The sequence below is a fragment of the Typopeltis vanoorti genome, chromosome 20, assembly GCF_054136105.1.
Source record: "Typopeltis vanoorti isolate ZY-2024b chromosome 20, IOZ_Tvanoo_1.0, whole genome shotgun sequence".
Taxonomy (NCBI): domain Eukaryota; kingdom Metazoa; phylum Arthropoda; class Arachnida; order Uropygi; family Thelyphonidae; genus Typopeltis; species Typopeltis vanoorti.
In genome coordinates, this window is record NC_143568.1 from 72,868,490 (window position 1) to 72,887,260 (window position 18,771).

Here is an 18,771-nt window from a genome sequence, read left to right on the forward strand (position 1 = left end):
ATCATGAAATAATTTTTCTAAGATTTGTTATTTTCATTCTCAAAGTGCAGCATTAGCATTACCACATTGTTGTAATAAAGCTTGACTAGTAATGTACATTCTGATAAAGTGAGATCCATAGCACTTATCAGAATGACGTAAATCAGTTTCTGTCTTCCTTATATCCACCAACTTGTTAGTAGAAACAGTGAGATTATGAAAATCTCACATGATTCTAGTGCCAATTGTCCGCTGGTGGTAGAATTTTGATTTTTAACCCCCCCCCCCCCGTAAATCAAACCCCCATGTTACAGAATGTACTTACACCAAGTTTGGGTGGATTTTGTACAATACATTTTTCGCTATAGGACTCTGAACACTTCTTTAATTATAGCCGCCCTGTATATCAATACTCGAGGTAGAAAAATCCATCAGAACTTGATGTAGAAAGGCAATCAGAGTAGATGATATTTTGACTATGTAAAAAAAATAAAATGTAAATAAAAGTTTTACACTGGCTACACTGCATAATTCAGAAGAGCTGGTTCAGAAGATCAAGTTTTGAATGTTTCAAATAGAGATCTCATAGTACACATCTATAAAAATGAAAATAAAACGGTGTCAGAATTACAAAGAATTCATAGAAATTAGATCCTGATTTCTAGGTAAGCTTTATGCAAGTATACTTGAAGAGACTGGGAAACATTCGGGAAGGAAAAAACACAGAAGAATAAGCTGGGTTCTAGTCAAATAGGGATTATTAAAGATCAGAAATTTACTTTAAAACAAACAGTTAAGTAACCATGAGGATATAACAAGAACCAATATTTAAGTTTTATACAAATCCTATTTATCATCTATATGGAACCTGAATCATATCAAAACTGGATATAATCAACTCAGCTCTTTACATTCCATGTTATACTCCTGAATAAATCTAGGACAAGTCTTCAGAAATTGTTAATTAAACTGAATGACTGCTATAAGATGTACTAATTATCGAAGAGAGAAGTCAGAATAGATGATGATGGTTGGGAAAGCGACATTTCAATGGAAAATATGGTTTCAGAGAAAGAAATGAATGAGGTGAAAAAATGTTACAATTTGCAGTGGACCACAAGATGATGATCTGTAACACAAGATTCCAACAAAAGGACTGTAGAAAATGGACATGGTGATCAAATGATGGGAAAACCAAGAACATGATCGATATGATTATGATTAAAAGAAGATGGATAACATCAATACAGCAGTGTCGAACTTTTGAAGAAGCGGATATAGACTCTGGCCATAATTTAGTGATTGCAAACATCAAGTTGAAATTAAAAAGAAAATATAAACCCCATCATCAGAAACGAAGAGATACAGCAAGAATAAGTGAAGCAGAAATAGAAAAAAGGTACAGAACAGTGTTAGAAGAGAAACTTAAAAGTGTGGACAAAGAAAAAATTTGAATCCAAGAGTGAAAGGAGTAATGAAGGTGATAGAAGATGCAGTTGAAGAAACAGTACTACCAGAAGAAGAGAAGATCAAGAAGAAGTGGATTAGACAAGAAACACTGAACTTAATACAGGAGAAAAGAATGTTGAAGATAAGAAGGGATACATCAAAACAAATAGAGGAGCAATACAGAAGAAAGTATAATGAAGTGAAAAAAGCAGTCAGAAAGTATAAGATGAAATGGTTAGAAGCCCAGTGCCATAATACAGAACAGCACTATAGAGAACATAAAACTAGGGATTGTACAAAATGATTAGAACCATTAATAGAAGGCGGCAACCAAAAGAGACAACAATTAAAGATGAAAAAGGCAAAATCGTATAGCGGTGGACAAGATACCATAGTGAGTTATATGAAGAAAAACTAGATTTAGATAGCGTTAGGAAACTGAACTGAAGAATTGAGCAGATATCACTACCAGGTAATGAGTATGATATGGACATTTTAAGAGGACAGGTAAAAAAAGCAATAGGATGGCTCAAACACAAGAGCCCTGGTAATGATAACATCACTGATGAAATGATTAAATATGGTGGTGAAAGTATGGTTACAGAAATGCACCAATTATGTAATATGGTCTGGAAAGATGGAAAAATGCCAGAAGAGTGGGTGAAATTAATATTAGTGACATTATACAAGAAAGGAAATAAGCTAGAATGCAAAAATTATACAACAATTGCCATGACAAGCCATCTTGGTAAGGTGATGATGATATTGACAGAAAGACTGAAAACACAATTGGAAGCATACCTTACAGATGAGCAAGCAGGATTTAGGAAAGATAGAACTACAAATCAACAGATTTTGACAATGTAGTTAATAGAGAAAGCTAGGGAAAAAAAACGAAAACATATATACTTGCTTTGTTGATTTTCAGAAGGTATTGTGACATTAGCAGTTCTAGAATCTTATGGAATTGACAAAAAACTAACAGCTATATTAAAAGATGTTTATAAGAATGTAGTTGCAGCAGTTAGAATAGGTGATAATTTGGGGAAATGGTTTAAAACAAGCAGAGGTACTAGAAGGTGGGGGGACCCAATATCACCAAGCATTTTCAATGCACATTTAGAAAGAGCAATGGATAAAATGAAGGACGATGCAAAAGGAATATCAGTGCATGGGATGAGAATTAACAATCTGAGGTTTGCAGATGAGTGTTATTATTGAAGAAGGCGAAAGAGAACTACAAAAAACATTGAAACTGTTAAATGAGGAAGGGAAAAGATTTGGACTTGTTATGAACTTGGAAAAAACAAAGACAATGGTATTTGGTGAGAAGAACATGAAACAAAAGATACAAGTGAATGGAATTGATATAGAAAATGTAGAACAATTCACATATTTAGGAATTAAAATGACATATGATTTGGACTGTCCAAAAAGAAATAAAGATCAGGATTGCAAAGGGAAGAACAAATCTGAAGGCCATGGGTAACATTTGGAAAATGTAAAGTGATCAGCCTGCAAACAAAACTAAGAATACTGGAAACATGCATCTTTAGCCGGAAGATACAACCAAAGGAAAATCTAATGCAGAAGATTATAAAATGCAAGCTGCAATTATTTGGACACATCTGCAGAATGAGTGAGGACCAGAAGATAAAAGACATTCATGTTTGGTATTATGGATGGTGTAAACAGAAGAGATAGACCATACAGATAATGGATAGATGACATAAAGGACTGGTGTGGAATGGGTGCACAGAAACTGCGACACTGTGCACTGGACAAAGAAAGGTGGAAGAAGATAGCGAAGGAAGCATCACGCACCAACGGGTAGTGAGCCTATGGTTCGTAATGATGAAGTCTTCAGAAATTGTTAATTAAACTGAATGACTGCTATAACAAAGTTGGCATGAAAATTAGCAAAATCAACTGCATTTTCAACAGCAAACCTATTGAACCAATAAGATATGTGGTTCAGTAGGTATTGGGGAATTTTTATTATTTAGAAAATTTTTTAGCAAAGATGGCAATTTAAATTTGGAAACAGATAACAGAATAAGCAAAGCTTTTAGTTAGTCAATTGAACAAATTTATATGAAATAAGAGAGAAATTATCTAAAACACTAAACTATCAATACACAAGACAGTGTCCAAACCATTTAACTTATAGGTCTGAGAGGTGGCTGGAAATAAAAGTTGTCTAAAGACTAGACATCCAGGTGAGAGTTCTAGGAAAAATTATTGGAGAGAAGATATAGCATCAATGCAATCATATTAAAAAATAAAGATATCAAAAGGAATATGACATTGTAAGTACTGAAGACTGTATGAACACAGCTAATCTCAGTATGGCCACTTAAACAGAATGAGAGAGCAAAGTTGTTTGATCCTATGACAGAAAAATCCTGAGAAGGATTTTTCTGTCATATTCGTCATAATCAAATAAGTTTGAATCAATCAAACTTATTTGATTAAAGTAAAGACCAAGATCAAGATGAAATATAAGATCTCACAAATAATCTGGAGGAAATTGTTGACAGAAAGTTAGTAATAATGTAAAACTTAATCAATGTAATATAGTATCCTGTACACTTCTTTAGAGCCAAGACCAGGAGTTTGATAGGACTTCAAAAAAAATCACAAGGCAGCAAACTTACCTGAACATGCTGCAAATTATTCAAATGGTTTGGATACAACAAGAATGAATCTTGTTATATTATACCAACCAATAAAAGAATTCTGAGCAAACAGCTTTAAAAAGATATACTGAGAGATTGGGTACCATTGCATAGCCTAATTAGTCACAAAATTTGATTCCACATTGCTGCACTGGTGAATAACTGCTATTTGCAATTCCACCCAGCAGCCAACATTTTTGTTGTGTAGCTTCATTTCTGATCAGCTGTGTAATTGATTCCAACATATTTATTCTTATATAATGTCAGATGTATACTTTTTTCCTCTTTAAAACTGTAATGTTCTTTGAATTTTAGTCTTTTTAAATGTAATCCTTCAAATATATTTACAATAGTTTTTAAACTTATTTGATTAAATTAAAGTTGCCAAGAAATTATATTCTTGTTTAATCCTTAATCCAACTGTAAATAAAGTTTCCACATGAAGTATCTTCATGACTAAGCTACCTGTATATAGAGGGAAATTACTTCATATTAATTGCCTTAGTATCCCATAACTCAAAACACATATCTAGTTCATGACACTCTTTCAGATGTATATAATGCTATGCATTATGGTAAGGACCACTACCCAAACAAGTTTCGACCTTTACTGACGTACTTTTAAAATGCAAAGGGGGGGGGGGATACCTCTTCCAAAACTCAGTGATTTACAAGATCACTCTACATCTTACTGAGTAACCCTAAAGGATCACTACAAAACTCCTCAACTCCTGACCTGAATCACTCCTGGACAGGAACATAGCAGTGATTAATTATGGCTTCTACTTATTACTTAGTTTAAACCATCACAATTAAAATAGTAATTTCAATAATAATAAGAATAGTAATATAGTAATAATAGTAAATAGCATTTAAAATAGTAATTATACATATACATACCTGCATATCTAGTTCATGACACCTCTGAGATATTTGTTCTTTTGATATATTAGTTACATGAAGTTCTTCTGCAACACGTTTGAACTGTTCATTAAGATCAGAGTACGAATCTGCAGTATAGGCAGTTGGTGACTCTTTTGTCATAAGCTGAAATTTAAAAATGTTTAACGAAACTGTTCAAAATTATTTTAACACAATTATCTTAAAAATAGCACACATATCTATTTGTGTTATTTATGATTCACCACTTATTTATAATAAATAGGAAGAAAATTAAAGTTAAAAAATGTCCTACAAGGCAAGTTTGTAAACATATAGCACTATAAACTGAAAGGGGAGGGGGGGGGCAAGTATTTATACAGCTTTGTAATCACTCTGTGCAGAAAATTCTATCTTATGCAAACATAATCTTATTTTTGCTTTCCTGGGTAGCTTCCAGCTGAACTCCTTCCCAGAAGTGAAAAATATGTGGCTAACAGGATGTAGATCAATGACGGTCACTAGCAAACATATGAGTATACTGATGTGTCAAATTAATTATCGGAGACCCATCAAAGTACCCATATCCCTAGCCTATACACTCATGTGAATAAATAGACTAATATCATAAACAATAAGATTCCTTTCAGCAGTAAGGTTCCTTCAAACAAGTACAGCATGCAGTATTGTTACCAGAACTGAATCAGACAGCATCGTTTAGCTTTGGTAGTTAAGGAATATACTTACTGATACAAATGAACAGAGCTCGCCAATTTCCTTTTATTGGAAACAGACAACTTCTAGATAATTGCGACAAATGATCATATCACGGAATTCACCAACTGTCCTTAAACTATGTCACATCATCTCTAAAAAATACACTGCAATGAAACTAAGAGTCCAGCTAGTGATATTTTTTGCAGTGTATCGCATATATCAAGGTGTGCACTGTGATTTATCAAAGATGAGCATTTAAATAACAGAATTTCCAGGTGAGTGTCACTCATTTGACTCTCAACACAGGCAGATGTAATACTGAAACTTAAAGTGCAATCAGTATAATGAATGACACCAGATGAATATAATTTACAACATTTGTTTGGATTAAGATTATTACTATCACTTCTGAAAGATACTTTTACAATGAATCAATTCAATGTCAAATACCATAATGTTGTTCATATCAAACTGAAGATAACTGAGTCAAGATTAGATAATTTGGGAATGTTACTCAAGTGATCAAACAACGTCTCTTGTGGCCCTATCAGGTCTCCAATAAGTGGAGGTATTGCATTGGCAGATGGATGTTGGATAGATGGCAAGCAAGTATCACAGCTCCAGTAAGCAACACAGAGTGCAAATTTTTGTTATGTGGTGGTGAGGGTAATATGAACCAAAAGATTTACTGGTATCAACACTAACAAGGATTTTTCTGATGTCTTTCTAGCAAATGTTCCCTCTGATCATTTAGCGAGCTGTTTATGGTATAGTGAAAGGTGATCTTCTTTACTAGTCTCTACAAGAGTTGAGAGGGCTAATGCCAAGATATCAATTTTAGGTGTTAACACAGTATGTACTATCAGGAAGTGAGAGAAATGGAAGCATGAAAGGGCAGAAGTTGGTGCCCAAATAGCCTTAGTGAGAAATTAAAAAAAAGTTCATTCACCTGCTATTTGAAGAGTTAAATTTTCTGTATTTGGCTTGTTATATACATTATTCTGAAAGAAAGCTGGGACAAAAAATGTCCAAAGTTACAGAAGAATGAGATATTTCTAGTATTCTGGTTGGCAGATAGACAATTAGGCCATTACTAACAGCAAATATTTCAATATTTGAAGTTAGAGAAAGAAAACTATAAGTAAACCAATTATGAACGTCGCTTACGAGGTATGATAAAAAAAAGTATGGCGATTGTTTGAATTCAAGAAAGTTTATTAACCTAAATACAAATATAAGTTAATTTCCTTCAAAGTAATCCCCTTGGCTTGTCACACACTTATCCAATATTCTAGCCACTTTTTTGAAACAGTTCTAGAAGTCATCATTCTTTAGTTCTTTTAGGCACGTTTTAATTTCCTATATTGATATGTTGCTTTCAATTTTGGAAAGAGTCAGAAGTCACAGGGTGTTAAACAAGTGAATATGACTAATTCAGGCACACAGCAATTTTTTGTTATGATGCAGCATGAAAGCATTTGCCCACGTCTTTTTCGATGCACACTGTTTTGCAAACATTCCGGTACTCATTTATAACGTGCAGAGTTGACTGTAGTGCCTCTAGGCACTACAGTCAACTCTGAACTCCACCGACACAATCCTCTTTAGATCACAAAGACAATCAACAGGCCTTTGACAATGAATTATGATAGGTGGTGCACCTTCTTTGGCCAAGGTAAGTTGGATATTTTCCATTGTGAACTCTGAATCTTGGTCTCAGCAAGATTTGTCTTCTGTTATGAAGTTTTGGAAAAAGTTTGAATCTGAAATCACACAAAGATAACATGCAAAACGACAGACCTATAGAGAGCTCTTCTGTTTCTATATTGACTCGAATGTCAACAGTTAATTTCAGGCTTAATCTCAAGCAATTTATTTGTTATTGTTTCCACAATGACTGTCTCTGATTAATTAATTAATTTCTCTCTTATTAAGTGTGTATAGTCTGTATATGGGAATGAAACATTACACGGAAAAATGCGAGTTGATCTAGCAGTTTCAACAGGACTGCAGTCTCATTTCCATTAATATCCACTGTGACTGGGAATCCAGCAAAACCAAACATCAAAATTAAGGATCTTTATTTTATAGAAAGTTGTAGAATATCATAAAACACTGGATGTGGATTATACACAGGAGAGGAGATGGTGACTCAATGAATCAATGAGCAACTACATAAATCATGCATTTTTAGCACAACAGTTTTCTTTTTATGTGTATATAAGCACAGCTCAACTGTGCAATTACTGGATTCAAGTGGTATCTGACTGGATATAATATTGTCAGGAAACACAGTTCCACAACTGTCAGAAGAGATGGGTAAGGTAGCCATGCTACCTCCACTTGGGGAAGATTGCCAGACATGTAGAATTATAAAGCATATGATTATGACAAACTGAGGAGTAAGCTTAGAGCAGTGCCATAGGTTTGCATAAGAATTTAGAGGGGGAGAGAGAGATGTTAGTAGTGCATGGGAGATGGTCAAGGGGCATTTGAAGAAAGCAATCAGTGTATACCCGGAGACAGAAGTCGGATGAATAACATTATAAAGCAGGAGTTGCAGAAAAATAAAGTTGTGTAACGGATATAAAGAAAAGATGCGATCAGCAAGTCTATGAACAGTACAAGGTGACATGAATGGTAAGGAAGACCAGAATAAATTATGAGAGGAAGTCAGCTGATGAGGCAAGTAAAGAGAAGAATGACTATGGAAGGATTACTTTAATAAGTGCTGGTGATAATAAGATAACAGAAACAAATGAAAGAGTTATCGAGTGATCAATGGGCAAGTACATACCATCCAGGTGGAGATATTCCAGTGCCAGATGTGACACTGAGTGATAAGAGAATAGAAGTAGATGAATTGGAGATGCTTACAATGTTGGAGTTAATGCAAACACGGCCATGTGATTGGATGGCATTTCTGCCCATGTATTAAAAGCATTTGCAAGGGAACTGGCAAAAATAGTTCCACTGCACAGAGGAGCTGCCAAGACAGCAGTTTCAAATTACAAGCCAATCAAATATCTCATGAATGATGTTATAGGAAAAGTTCGTAAAAGAATTCAGGACTGGGTGGAGAGGAATATGATACTTTATAGGGGGGCAACAAGAAGTCTTGCCTTTTATTCCTTTATCCAACTTGCTGGACCAAGAAAATGCCTATTCAGTAATACTGCTGGGCTCTGCAAAACCATTTGGTAGGATTCCACATGGAACTCTGTTGCATAAATTGAAGCAAATGGGGATAAGATATGTAGCTAGTGATCTGGATAAGAAGGTGGCTGATGGACAAATATCAAAGAGTGCTGTATGGGGAAGCTGAGTCTGAAGGAAGGTGACTACTGGAGTACTGTAAGGCTTGGTACTTGGCCCTCTGCCATTTAATTTGTACATCAATGATATGGCCTAGAGACTGGAAGAAGTCGGTTTTCATATAATTACTTAAGGGAGATATGAAGGCTTGCAAGAACTATTAGTTTAATATCTCATGCAAGCAAAATTTTATTGAAGATCATGCTAAATAGGATTGAGGCAGAGATACCTGAGGAACAAGCAGGTTTTAGGAAAGGTAAGGGCACCAGAGATCAGATCCTTTGCTTTAGAGTCTTAGACAGATCATAGAAAAATATGAAGAATTTAGTAGACTCTCTCTCTCGTAATGTGTTTCTTAAACTACTCTACAGCTGTTGACTGTATTCAGCATGTGAAATTGTGGAAAGTAATGAAAAGAATGGGTTGATAGCAAACTTATACAGGGAGAAAGGTAAGAACAGGTGTTGGATTGACTGACTTGCTTCATGTTGGAAAGGGAGTTAGGCAAGGATGTTTACTTTCTCCTCACTTGTTTAGTATATATGCAGAGGACATCATGTGTTAAGCACTGGATGAGGTCAAGACATGAATTAGGATGTGGCAGTATTGATCAGTAATCTGAGGTATGCTGATGATACTGTACTCCACTGTAATGACAAGAAAGAACTAGGACAAATTCTTGATAAAGTTAACAAGATCAGTAATAACAGAGGACTTCAACTCAATCCTAGCAAGACAAAGATTACGGTTCTCAAAGGAAATACAAAAAGGGAAGCTTTTGAGAAACAAGTGTACCTAAATGAAGAAAGAATTGAGGAGGTCATCAAGTTTTAGTACCTGGAATCCATTATTAATGTGAAGAAATGCAGTTTGGAAGATGTCAGAAGAAGATTAGGAATGGCTAAAACAACAGTCAGAGACTTGTCTAAATTCTGAAAGGATAGATCTATCTCCATGGGAACAAAGTTGAGGATTTTGGATGTAGTTGTTTTTCCGACAGTGACTTATGGATGTGAGACTTGGAACCTAAAGAAGTCAAATAAGAAAAGGATAGCTGCTTTTGAGATGTGATGTTATAAAAAGCTGTTTGAGGATATCATATACTGAAAGGTGTACAAATGAAAAGATCAGTAGAATAAGGCTGCTAAGGATACTGACAGAAGAAAGTTAAAATATTTTGGACATATTGAAAGCATGACTTCTCTGAACAGTAATAGAAGGCAAAGTTCCTGGAAAAAGAGGAAGGGGTAGACCATCAATGAGATAGATGGATGGTGTGTATGATCTTCAGATAGTTGAAGCCTCCAGAAAAGCATACAACAGGACTACATGATGAGGCCTGGTGTGGCACATCAACCAAGCATTGGAGTGACCATACAGCATCTGTGGATGCCCAGTGAACAGATAGATGGATCAATGTTATAAGACACGCTTTAAGGAAAAATATTCAGTTGTTAGCTTGCAAAGTTGTGAAGAGCAATAGTCAATGAAGATGATGTAGAGATCCTGTAGGATGACAAACAAATTGGCCTTATGGGCAAGGTAAAAGATGCTTCAGGAATCCAATAAGTGGCAGTGGTCTCACATAAAGCAATATAATTCAATAATATTTTTTTAACCTAATTTCCTGCTCATAATTTAGCTCAGTTATATTATTAAGTGGGAGATAAATTTCATCACCTAGTAAGACTACTGCCCCACTTATTGGAGGCCTGCAGTGCCTTGAAAAAGTTCCATGTTTGATCTTTAGAGCAGGATTTCCAGACTATGTAAAAAACAGGTTAATAATACAATATATATATATATATATATATATACACCAGTATATATATATATATATTATTATGTGACACCTTCAGGGAGTCCAAGAACTCATCGTGGGAGGGCACACTACTCTACTTTGCTAAATACATCTCACTCTCTCCACTACTACTTAATTATCCAACTACAACCATCAATGGCATCTATTGCCCATCATCACCAACAACAGTAATATAAATGATAAAAATAGAAAAGAAAAAATCCCTAACTCACCCATGGGTGAGCTAGGGATTTTTTTGTACTATGGATTTGTACTAGAGATTTTTGGTTCTATGCAAATCTATAGTACCAAAAATGTATTACAGATTAGCAAATAATCTTTTGTGGGTGGGAGCAACATAAATAAAAAAACAGTATGAAATAATGTCTGGACATGCATGTTCAGATGGAAGCCAATAATTAAGTACAATAACAAATATTCATAATACATTCATATATATTTTTAATATTATAAATGATTTAGAAAAATGTTTTAAACATTTACTCTAATTTGATTTTAACTTATTTGTATTTCAAATTTATTCATGTTATTTCAAATGGTACTGTAATTTTAAAGAAACACTTTAGTATCCATGTTTTGGTTGAAAGAAATATATGCCATAGCCAGTTAAATGCATGAAACTCTACAAGTAACAACTAGTGCAATGTCATTAGTTTTCAAAATCTTTAAAACACTACTGAACAGATAATACAATTCTTTTTCAGACAGCAAAATGTTTAGCTGCTGCCATATAAGATAATATCAAAGAACATTTGTTAGAAAAGGTCTAAATGAATAACTGCAAATATTTAACATAAATTGCGAAATATAAACAAATGCACTTAATGTTCATAACTGCTTCCCCCTCCCCCAACCAAGTTTTCATGCTGAGCTATTCATTATGGCTAATCCAGTATGAATCATCTGTTTGTGAAACATCAAGGAAGAAAGGAATTGTTTAATCGACCAGTTTCTCATGACTTACTGCACATATTCTTCAGGATAAATTATAGATTTGAAAAAAGCTTTTATTAACAGTGATTTCTAAACTAACAATTGTCATACATGGAATGAACTTAAACTAGATGGTGAACATGGCATTAAAATGTCAGGTATGTGTGTGTGGCTGTCTGGCCAAAATATGTTGCATTGTGTTGTATAACTATATGACTAGAATCCTAACTCAGTTAAGCAGTCTTTGATATATGCCAACCAAGTTGGTTTAAAATGAGACCTTGGTTTTTGTTCCACTCAGTTGGACAACTTAGCATTTTAAGCAGCTTCTCTGCATCTACAAACAGTTGAATTCAATATATGGCATTCCTGTGTCAAAGTACCTGATGTTTTTTTTGGTAGTATGAAATGCTAATCCATATTTGTGTGTCCACAATTCTGACATGTTCTTTCATATGTATCTCTCCAGATTGTTTGGTATGTCTGATAGCAGATACCTCTTGCACAAAAAAAAAAAAAAAAAAAAAAGCTTCTTTCTCCTAAGAGAAGAATGACACTGTTTTGGTGATTGTAGCAAAAACGGAAATGCTTTGTATAGGTGCGTATGTGTGTGTGTGTGTGTGTATATATATATATATATATATGTTTAAAATTATTAACTGACTTAAAAGTCAGTTAATAATTTTAAAAATATTAACTGACATTTATAGAAAAAATAAAGAGATTTTTATTTTTTCTATAATAAAAATATAAGAGATTTAATATGGTTTCACTACCAGTTTCAATGGAAATGCCGACTTCATCAGTCGAATAGAGTACCAGGGAGTAAACAACATCTTAAAAATATATTGTACATTAGAGAAACACAGAGTTAAGAACAATTAGTAGTTGTGTTTGAAATTAAGTCCGAATGTTAGTTCTGGGGTGAAGCACTTTGAGTGTGAATGATGTCACGAGTATACCAAAACTGGATTACAGCGGTATGTGAATCGGATGTACTGTAACTGAGATTACTGTTTAGATGGATAGGGTCGAGAGCTATTTCTTTGGATACCAAGATATGTTTTTCTAATTCATTGGAGCATTTATGGATGTTTGAAGTTAAGCTCGTCTATTTGATGTTGTCGTCCTTCAACATTGGTATTGGCAGAAAATAAAACGTGGCTGGATAGGTCACTAGCACGGGTTCTGTTGTAAGAAATGTCATGTTGGTGTTCTTCTAGGTGGAGAGAAATGGACTTTTCTGTCTGGCCAAAATAAGGTTTGCTGCAACTGCAAATGATTTTGTATACTCCTAGGAACTGAAGAAGGTTGTGTTTTACTTTAGGTTGACTAAGGCAAGATCGGAGTTTTGGAAAGGTGGAAAAATATGTCATCATCACCATCAAATTCCTGCCCTGTACCCTCAAGGGGTGTACAGGATATGATAGTACTATATGAAAAATTTACATCATTACTAACTTCCTATCTACAATTTTCCTCCAGATCAGTCTGTTACTTGTCAAGACTCCAATATTATCAGATCTTATATTTCTATCATCTAAGGCACTTTGTACCGTATCAATCCACCTATATCTTGGTCTTCCTCTGGGTCGTTTTCCTGACAGAGAACACTTGTTTTGCTAATCTTTCCTCGCCCATTCTGTTTAAATGACCATACCACCTTAGATTAGCTCTGCTAACGCATTCCTGGATGCTGACAATTTCAAGTTCTTTCCTAATATCCTTATTTTTAACATGATATTACCATTGATGCCATCTGTTCATGCCTCTAATCTTTCTCAGGACTCTCATATCTGCGGTCTCTAGTCTTTGATTAAGTGTTTACTTCTGACCCAGCTCTCAGATCCATAAGTTAAAACTGGTTTGAACACTGTCTTGTATACAGCTAATTTAGTGTCCCGACTAATTTCTCTCTTATTCCATATGAATTTATTCAATTGACTTCCTACTATACCAACTTTATTGATTCTGTTGTCTATTTCCATATTTAATTTACCATCTTTACTAAAAATCGTGCCTAAGTATCTGAAATGTTTTACTTGTTCCACAGGTTCTCCATTCACAATGCAGTTGACATTTCCTAAACTTCTGCCAATTTTCATTGTCTTTGTCTTTTTCTTGCTGACCTTCATAACATATCTATTACAACAGTTATTCAATTTAGTCAAGGAATCTTGCAGACTCGCAGCGGACTTATTGATAAGTATAACATCGTCCACATAAAGCAAAGAGCTGATATTAACACCTCCAATTTTGATATCAGGTTCAATACCACTTTCCTTCATAATGTGATCCATATAGATAATAAGAGAGGGATAATGTACATCTTTGTCTGACACCAGATTTAACATTAAACCATCTTCCTGTACTTCAATTCTAACTGCTGACTTACAACTCAAATACTAAAGTATTGCTTGATATAATGTCCCATTGACACCATATAACTGTAGTGTATTAAATAGCTTCTTTATTGGCACCTTATCATATGCCTTTTCCAGATCTACAAAACTCAAATAGAGATCTTTGTTATATTCCCATGATTTCTCCACTATTTGTCGTAAAGTGAAGATCTGATCCTGACAGCCTCTATTTGGCCTGAATCCAGCTTGTTCTTCACCAAGCTTTTCTTCTACAATTCTTCTCAACCGTTTCTCAAGTATACTTGCATATATCTTACCAGGAACACTCAGTAGGGAAATACCTCTGTAATTCTCACATTCAGTTTTGTTTCCCTTTTTATATAAGGGTACTATGAGAGCTTATTCCAATCATCAGGAATTTGCTCCTCTGTCCAGGCCTTCTAAACTATGCAGTGCAGCCACTGCAAGACTTTTATACCACAGTACTTCAGTTTCTGGTCGAATATCATCTACTCCTGCTGCCTTTCCACATTTTAAGCCTTTGATGGCTCTTTCTACTTCAAGTATGGATATGTATTCCTGACTGTATGCCTGTTGAGTGTTTTTTACCACTGTGCTATCACTGCTTGTTTCATTTAGCAATTTCTCGAAGTAATTACTCCATACTTCAAGGATATCTTTTTCTCCTGTTTTCATGTCACCTTTATCATTTCTAACTCTTTTTTACAGTACTCTTTCTTCCATTCCTAAGCTTCTTCAACAACCTCCAAAATATTTTGCCACCTTCTGGATATTTATTTTCTATATTCTTGCCAAAGTCCTCCCATGACTTATGTTTAGCTAGTTTTACACAGAGTTTAGCTATCTTACATTTGTCTCTGTATTCTCTAAGAGTACAAGCTGAACTTATTTGTCAGGAACGTTTGATATGATTTCTTCTTTTCCTTCACTGCCTCTTTAACTTTCTGTGTCTACCGTGGAGTTCTGATTTTTCTATCCTTGCAGACAACCTCACCACATGCCTCTCTGGCCGAATCAGTCAAGGTTTTCTTCAAGCTTGCCACTGAGTCTCTAAAGTTTGGTTCCTGTTCTCAAACTCTTTCATTTTTTCTTCAATAATCAATTTTCAATAATCTTTGTGTATTTTAGTCTACAGCTCACATCCGAGAGCTGCTCAACTTTTATTCGCTTTAAAACTTTCTTAGATGTTATTCTTTTCAATATGAAATTCAATTTTATCTTTCTCAAGACTAAATAGTGATTACTTCCAATTTCAAATCCTTTGTACAGTCTGGTGTCCTGCACAAGGGAGAAAACATCACTACCAACAATAACATAGTCAATGAGACTTTTCTCATTTCTTGCCTCTTCTCTCCATGTGAATTTGTGCACATTTTTATGTTGGAACATGGTGTTAGTAATAACCAGTCCATGTCCTGAGCAGAAATCCAACAAGTATTTGCCATTATTATTAGCTTTGCTCTTTTCTCCAAATTTTTCCACTATATTTTTGCATGTCTGACAATCATTTCCTACTCTGCTATTTAGATCCCCAACAAGAACCAACTTTTCCTTTTTCATTGTGTCAGATGCTTTCTCTAAATCCTGAAAAAATTCCTCCACTTCTACCTTAGTAGAACCTTCTGTGGGACCATAGGCACAAATAAATCTCATTGTCTAGTTCCCCATTCTCATATTTGCCAACATCACCTTACTTGAGACTGCCTGTCATTCAAGAAGATTAGCCTCTTATTTAGTGTTGAATACTATGACTACTCCTTTTCATTGATTGTCATTGCCTGAATATAACATTTTGTATTTATTGCTCAGAAAGATCTCACCAGTTTTTGTCTTTTTTGTTTCAGTCACCCCTATTATGTCGAATCTGGTACTTATCTAATTCCTCAGCTAGCTCCATTTCTTTGTCATTCAGGATTCTTATGTTGATAGTACCGATCTTTAACTCTGGTGATGTTGAGCTGGAGTGTTTTTTTCAGATTTGTTCCAGTAGCTGTCTTTTCGCTGTTCACCCTGGTTCCCTGGTGAAAACAACGGGGACCTTGTTTAACCAGACGATGCCCCAGCCGGCATGAAATTTTGTCATGTTGTACCATCATTTTGTAATTTGGTTTAAGCCAATAAGAATTACAATTTGGTCAGCTAAATCCCAAATTGCCAGCCCATCCTTGTTCATTCAGTATCCAGGTAGATACCCAGGGTGCACCACAAGAAGGTGAGAATTGGGCATTAGGTCAGAAGCCCTGGTTGGTTTTCCGCATTCCTTTAAAGGCTGTGTGGTGGAGGTCTCCTCTCAGTTATACAGCTTTGACACTTAAGCACCCCGGAGAAATATGTTTTAACATTAAATTTCTTCAGGATTTTCACCAGTTTAGGAGAAAGAGAACTTATATACACTAAGGAGATGTAGGCTGTGGGGTTTGAGTTATCTTCATTACTATGTTGATTACGTACACTAAGACGATTATAGATACTTTTAGGAGATTAACCGTTATTTAAGAAAGTCCTTTTAAGGTAACTAAGTTCTTGCTGAAGTTTCTCTTCCTTTGACAACAAGGATCTCATCTGATGAGCTAGTGTGGAAATAATTCCTAATTTTTGAGGGGGGGGGTAGTGGTGATATGAAACATGTAGGTATCTATCAGTGTGTGTTGGCTTTGGTAAATTTATTACTCTGTAATAAATTTATCAAATTTATTTGTTTATTACTCTGTAAATAAATAAATATATATATTCTTTAAGATTATGAATATGACCAATCTTTTAACATATTTTTAATATAGCATTCAGAAACATGCCACTCAATTATTTTAAGTACATCAGCAGTGTGATTACACACACACACACACACACACACACACACACACACACCACACACACACACACACACACACACACACACACACACACACAGGCCTTTCCAAATAAAACACAATGCTTTACCAATCCAAAACAGTACTCAATGAAAAATAATGAAACATTAATACAAAAATGGAAATGTGAAATCATTCTGAATAAGGCCTTTTTCAAAATAAATAATAAAGTAAAGCAAATAAAAAAAGGATTGCTTAATACTTAACAGCATGAGACCTCCAAATAGCCTGTAAGGAATGAATTGAGACTGGGAAGAATGATGGGAACTTGTGATCTCATGTTCAATTCTCATCTTCCTGTGCCTCAGGAAGGTAGACATTAGAATGTTACTAAGTATCCATGTGGATACTGAATGAAGGATAGGCTAGCAATTTGCAGTTTGGTCTGTTAAGCTGATGCAATATATAACTGGAAACAGACCTATATATATTGGTTAAACCACATATACAAAAATGATGGAACAACATAACCAAATGTCATGTCAGTTTATTGCATCAGTGGTTAAACAAAGGGCTGTTTTCACTAAGAAAAAAGTAGCTTAAACCACATATAAAATAGTTGAACCACAGCAAACAGTGAAGTCAGTTGGAAGAAACCTCAGAGTAGGAAACAGGTACTAACAACATTAAAAAGCAATGAAAAAAGAGGTAGAGCTACAAGTGAATTACAAAAATAGTGTTTCAACAAAAACTAATGTTATCAAAATAAAGACTAAAACAAGTGAGATATTTACAAATAATAACTCTTATAATTTATTCAGGCAAAACAGTGACCAGGAAAGGGAAGTAGCAGCTATGGTAATCAACACCAAATACAAAGATAAAACTGTTTGCCATTCAAGTTTAAGTGTGAGCAAATTTCAAAATGGGAAACTGAGAACATTGCCTATGGTTCTGTAAAACTCTATGTAGCTTAGAAATATTAAAGCGCTATACATCAATTTTTACAGAGGTCAAGTCTCATGAGAATGTTACAAAAATAACCTTGTTTGTCTATATGTTTTATGCTAAATATTACTGTAAATAACCCTATGGGAATTGATTGTATTTACTGTTTTATTTAAAATTTTTAGAATATCAAAAACAAAAGCAGTGCTTTGCCATTGGAACTTAGTATAATAGCTATGTATAAGAGTACATGAAAGTTGTTTACGATTAAGTGTGTGAGAAATTTGTATCAAAGTTAGTATCAAAGAGATCCACTAGTTTCAGAGAAGTTTCTGCTGCCCGACAAGACAAGAAAAAAAAAAGAGTACACGGAGGAGAAGAAAGAACGGGTTGGCCTTAACAAAAAGATCAAGGAGAACTGCAGATTTCTTCGGGGTTTACAACCCTTGGTGCAAGGTCCCGAGAAGGCGAAAATAAAAGGGGACTGAGCCGAACATAGGGGAGTCCAGGTCCAGTTGCCGAGAGAGCAGAGGCAAAGCACTGTCACTGAAGAGAGCCAGAGGCAGTCGGTGAAGAACCAGAAGCAGTTGGACCTAGAGGAACAGACTTTACAGCGAACCCATGCCAGAGGAAAAATTGGGAGAACAGCCGATGCCAAGTGCCGGTCGGATGTCCTAGTGCTGTGGGAAGTCAACCGAAGCCAAAAGCAGCAGAGTGATCTTCAAGCCTGTATGCTGAAACGTCTTGCCTGCCTGAGCTTTTGAGTACTGGGAAGATTGCATTCCAAGACCCGCTGATATTCCGACGCAATGCCCCCCCCCCCCCCGAAACAAGACTCTCCGGACAGAAACCTTCAA

General features: G+C 35.1%; 1 protein-coding gene across 5 annotated transcripts in view; it reads right to left on the reverse strand.

Annotated features, from left to right (window-relative positions):
• Nucleotides 1-18,771, reverse strand: part of LOC150095558 (protein Hook homolog 3-like) — a 236,182-nt gene that overhangs the window by 165,307 nt on the left and 52,104 nt on the right. For all 5 annotated transcript variants that reach the window (XR_016550036.1, XR_016550035.1, XM_090409833.1 and 2 more), the window contains one exon: nt 5,007-5,153. Coding sequence is in view for 3 of the 5 variants with exons in the window: in XM_090409833.1 (XP_090265959.1) it covers nt 5,007-5,153 (147 nt within the window). In the remaining 2 variants the exon portion in view is untranslated. The remainder of the gene's footprint in view (nt 1-5,006; nt 5,154-18,771) is intronic.